Genomic DNA, 5537 nt, shown 5'->3' on the forward strand with positions numbered 1-5537 from the left:
ACTGATTCCTTTGTCAAAATGTAAGTAGTGATGCATGGCAACTATAATGCATTAATCATAGTTTAATTACATAATCAAACAAGCATGCTTGATGTTTTGTTTATGAGCTTTCATACTGCCTCAAGTCTTTAAAATGCATTATGCATGTTTTGAGATAGTGGTGAGTTTCAGAAGTACCAAATATGCCCCCTGAAAAAACCAATATACACATGACACATGTATTCGTGTACATATTTATTGTAAAGTACATTTATTCAATAAAATATCTCAAAACACTTTGGTTGTAGACATTGACACAAAGTTTAGAAGTGTCTGCCAATAATTTTAGTCACAAAGGCTGTGTTAATATTCAAGTCTATTTATTTTTTTTAAGTTGCACTTTGTATAACATCTGAATCTAGAAATCAAGCTCAACACAGCATTGCAATAATCCAGTATCCTGAAATGACTGTACTTCACCAAACCAAATATTATTTTCAATTCAGTGCAGTCACGCATGTTTATATTCTCACATTTCAATTCATTACATATACAAGCATGGCAAGTAGGTAACAAGCTGTGGTAGTTGCCAGACAGAATCTCATTAAGGTGAAAGATCAATGCTTAAGCTACAAAAAGAGACCTAAATGAAGGCAGACGCTCTTAATCGCCACTGTGGATATCTTTGAAGACAGCAAAAGAGGTTATGTCCTTTCTGGGCTGTAGAAACCTGGAGGTCATCATATCATAGTCCAACTTTTCCCTGTCATTCATATGCTGTGCCTGTGACATATAGATGCCGTTGTCCTCCGATTTCTGGACACAAACAATACCTTCCTGTAAAAGTAAACATAATTAATTATAGCATCCCAACTGATATTGAAACAGTACAAGGATGGTCACTCCCAATTCAAGACTTTTGTCATAATATTACAATCTGCCAGGGGAGTACGTTTCCAAGCAAGATTGTTCACCTTTACTGACTTTAGTGTCTAAAAATAACACTATCATTCTGAACTTTGAATGCGTGGAGAGATTGGAGTCAGGGGACCAAATTCACGAGTAACAAGATGAAAGGAAGGAATTGAGGAATGTTCCTGCCTGGTTCCTGCTGGCGCCTGGTACCAACATTGTTTTTCTTTTGATCGGTTTCACTATAAAAAGGAGTAATTCTTTATGGAGATCCGATTAATTCACACTCACCGCCCACGAAAAAGGACAAACTAGATGCTGTGTGAAACAATGTACATTTTATGCAATAAGCAATACTAACTTCCCTTCCTGTTGACCAAGACAATAAGTACCAATGTTAATGAAACAGGAGACACTGCCACCCAACAAGTAAGATGTCACGTTCATGTTGTAACACAAGGTTCATTGTGTAACGTTGACTCCCTTGTACCCATCCCTGGTGTGACGCTCTGCTAGTACCTCTAGCTGCGGTGTATCAAACGGGACAGCAGATGGCCCCCTCCGGTTGTCCTCTGAACCTCTCCCACAAAGCCAGCACAGGATGCTTTTGAACGTCCTCCGCATCTCATCGTCCCGTAAGGAATAGATGATAACGTTGACCAAAGAGTTGCATTCCGCTATCACCAAACAGTACTTCTCATATTTGACAGCATTACTAACTTTACCCAACACCCCATCCAGTAAGAGCACGATAAGGCCGGGAGTCCAGCAGATGATGAAGGCTCCTATACAGACGGGAACAGGAAGATGTGAGTTATTGTTGAGCGTTAGTGAATCATTGACGCGACAAATGGAATAAAGAACAATTCCAGCAGATTGTTTGTTGATTGCAATGATTAGGCAATTACAGTTCAAATGTTAATGTTATTAGTCATCTGTGGTTTCACTGATAACTGGCTTTCGGCTACATGAGTAAATAACCTGGAAAGGTGTGCGGTGTGGGCATCATCATTTATGACGGGAATGATGTTGTAAATATGGGTGTAACAGAAGCATCATAGACTTCATGGCATTTCTTAAGCTTCTTCCGTGGAGACATTTTATGACAGATAACGAACCAGACAAGGCAGAACAAACTAAATAGTGTAGTTGTAAGTTGAAAAACCTGTTTAAAGTACGGAAGCAGCTACCAGTCTGTTGAGTTTTGAACACAACATTGCTCAACATTACCAACAATGTGCAAATCAAGCGTGTCACCAGCGTTGGTATGTGGCAACAAGCATAACTTTGTGATACGTTAAGAACAACATAGACTGGAACTGTTGATACTTAGCATCTGTACACTGATATCATTATAGAAGAATGTGCTCCTTACCCAGAACCATAGAGATGGTTTTCATCAGATTGACAACCGCCTGCCCGCGCCATATCTCTGTAGTGTGCCGAGACCCTTGCTGGCTCTTGTGTCTCACATAGATAAAGATGCGCGTGTACATGGCCACCATGACAAAGAAGGTGAGCAGGTTGAGAACTGCCCAGAAGATGAGGAATTTCCTGCTGTAGAGAGGAGCAATGGTGGAGCAGTCTGTGTGATCACACTCACAGTTCCAGAAGACGGAGGGCACCAGGCCCATGGCGATGCCAATGGCCCAGATACACACGATCAGAACCAGCACACGCCGCTTGGTCATTCTGCTGTGCAGCTGCATGGTGATGATGGTCTGGTGGCGCTCCACTGCCACAGCCAGCAGGTTGGCCACAGAGGACGTCAGGCTGATGTCAATCAGAGCCCCGCGGACAAACCACTGCTGCTTGGTGAGGTCTCGGGTCCAGGGGCCCGTGTTCAGAATCAGATTGGTATAGGCTATACCTGCAAACAGGTCAGCCGCAGCCATGTTGCCCAGTAGATAGTAGATGGGGTAGTGGAAGCGACGGTTTTTAAAGATGGCTACCATTACCATCAGATTTGCCAGGACCACTATGAGGCAAAGTGTCAGACCCACTACAAGCACCGCCAATTCCCGGGTTGTCCATACTTCAGGGATTTTCTTATCCACTAGTTTGTAGAAGAAAGTAAGATTGTGGCTGTAGTCACAGACATTCTTCCCACTACTTTCCATAGCCATGACTAGGAAAAGAGAAACACAGAAAAATATAGTGTAACTGTAAATATTGTACACATATTACTATAACTCATTTTCAGTAGTCGATCAGATTTAGCCTACTGTCACATCACAGATTTACATATTTTACAAGTAAAAGTAAAGAATCCATGGTGCTGTTGTAATTAAAAAAGTTGTGTAAACAAACTAACTCCATACTATTACAGTCTTAGTGCATATAGTCTTGCCTTATAGGCTATACAGCTAGGCTACAGCCAGGTTTTTCATCTACAGTAGCTAAATCCCTGATTCCTAACAAGATGAAGAAGATAAGATAGTAATCCGAATTCTTGTTACAACATGTTTCAGAACTCAGTGAATTCGTGTGGTCTACCCTCAACTCAAATAATATTGATATTTCTGTCCACTATATATTAAGTAATCCACCTGCTGCGGTTTCGACCACACAGTAACGGATGCCCAGTAGATCATCAACACTCAGTCATGTTGAAGGTTATTAGAACTTACCACTGATTTAGTAGTCTCCATCCAAAGCTACTCCTTGAAGAACTCGAAGTTTTACCATACTATAGTAGGCTATAAAACATTCATTGTCCAGTTGCGGCATCATATTTTGAAGCGGTCTGTACGACCTACGCGCCGCGGCTCAGAATCACTTAACTCAGCTGCCAGCTGGTCTTCAAAGTCCGTTTGATGGGCGGAGTTGTAACTTTAGCTACTCTATTATCTATTGGTTAAACTATACTAATACTACTAAACTAACAACTAGGTTAATATAGCGATTAACTGGGTCTGCCCACCGGAGTATTATGAACCGAGTACGAAAGTAAAAGTTAAGTAGGCCTATGCAAAGTAGCCAAATGGGGAAGCAGCTGTTACCAAGAAGACTAGACAAACATGGTGTAATTCACAGCCAGCCCAAGTGTTCTGGTCATCTGGTGGCCTTAAAAAAGGTGTGGCCTTGCATACGCACGCACAGTCGCACACACACACGCTGACTTAATGCTGGAAGGCATAACAGAACCAACAGAACAGGATTTCAGGTGTAGATCTGGTGTACCGCGTATAGATGCCTTCGTTGGGCCAGCATGTTGGGACTTGGGACACAGTCAGACAGTAGCCCAAATATATTTTGTGCTGATAAAACATAATGGGGTTGTATTTCTATTTTATTTTACCATTGTAATACAATATACGTCCCTCTCTTGATCAAATGAATGTTCCAATCTGAGTTTCTGGGTCGAATTTTTATATTCCGTTCATAGCAAGTCATTTAAATAATTCAATTCGTCTTTTGGTGTTTAGTTTAGTTTTTCAAAAGTCACACCCGTGTGAAGTGAAGGGCGCTCGCAGACATCATCATTCTCCATTTCATTGTCAATAGGAATTTAATTTTGTCACAGGACAAAATAGCCGATTTGCTTGTCCATAGGCCTATGACGTAAATTCTCCTTTCATTGTCAATGGGAGACGAAAATCTACACTATAGCTGAATATAGTAGGGGCTAGCGCCCCTCATACTTTATTATTTATACAGAATAAAATGAAATCGCCACCTTTTCTGGTGAAAATATTGTTATGTAGATTGTGCAGGTCTCTTGCGGCTGTATATTGTAGGTCGCATTTACTATATGAAAATCTCCTGCATCTCCCTTAGTCACGCATCAGTCATGCCTCCATATATGGTCACGCCTCGTGACATCATGCCTCCATATCTGGTCACGCATCGTGACATCACGCCTCCATATATGGTCACGCCTCGTGACATATCACACCTTGTGACATATGTCACACCACCATATATGGCCATTTCCATTATATGAAGATCACGACACTAACCTCTAACCCTATATAGCCATATATGGAGCCTGACCTCAAGCTTCAAACCCTTAGATCTCCATATGGAGCTGACCTGTTCTGACCAGATCCAAACATTTGAGGGACAGAAGTATTGCTCGTGTGGGACAAGTGGGACCCCGTCCCCCCATCCCACTTGGGACAAGTGGGACCCCGTCCCCCCAACCCCATCCCACTTGTCCCACACAAGCGATACTGGAGTACCGGGTTAGAAACTTAACCCGGTAGCTTAACCGGTATAGGAGATATAGAACTCCACGGTATGTGTATAATAGATTTAAAAACACTCTTTTGTTCCCCTATCAATCAAAATGCTCAATCAGAGATTAGATTGCCGAATGCACTTTATTGACTAGTTACACTTTATTAAGGGAATGTGTGCAATATCTCTGTTTTGTATGTTGGGAGTTTCATGGTGTTTTTCCTGTTCGTATGTGAACGTGTCTGTTATTTGTATGCAGCTGTGACTCCGTCTCCCAAAATTTCTCCCCACCTTGAACTTTGAACTTACTACTTGAGTGCTATATTAAATGCCTTGATGTCATATTCGACCATGGGGGACCATTGGATATAAACTCATCTGGTGTCTCACATTTTGTTTTAAAATCATGCTTTATTTTTTATTTTTATGCCATTTTAAAGGTATATTCAGTGATTTCACTCAAA

General features: G+C 41.4%; 1 protein-coding gene across 1 annotated transcript; it reads right to left on the minus strand.

Moving 5' to 3' along the window:
* Nucleotides 1-232: 232 nt before the first annotated feature.
* On the minus strand, nt 233-3894 carry lpar2a (lysophosphatidic acid receptor 2a). Its single transcript, XM_083779716.1, has 4 exons — nt 3522-3894; nt 2267-3019; nt 1411-1676; nt 233-816 (listed from the first exon to the last, which is right to left on the minus strand). Exons 2-4 carry the CDS (start codon nt 3015-3017, stop codon nt 643-645), a joined length of 1191 nt encoding a protein of 396 aa, XP_083635842.1. The 5' UTR covers nt 3018-3019; nt 3522-3894; the 3' UTR covers nt 233-642.
* Nucleotides 3895-5537: the final 1643 nt, after the last annotated feature.

Source organism: Protomyctophum parallelum (assembly GCF_964188405.1).
Source record: "Protomyctophum parallelum genome assembly, chromosome: 13".
Taxonomy (NCBI): domain Eukaryota; kingdom Metazoa; phylum Chordata; class Actinopteri; order Myctophiformes; family Myctophidae; genus Protomyctophum; species Protomyctophum parallelum.

Excerpts from the sequence above, each read along its gene's own strand:
- lpar2a (XM_083779716.1), bottom strand. The coding sequence starts at position 3,017 with ATGGCTATGGAAAGTAGTGGGAAGAATGTCTGTGACTACAGCCACAAT. Across the intron at positions 1,677-2,266 it reads AACCATCTCTATGGTTCTGG|GAGCCTTCATCATCTGCTGG; the intron begins GTAAGGAGCACA and ends CCGTCTGTATAG. Across the intron at positions 817-1,410 it reads TTGATACACCGCAGCTAGAG|GAAGGTATTGTTTGTGTCCA; the intron begins GTACTAGCAGAG and ends TTACTTTTACAG.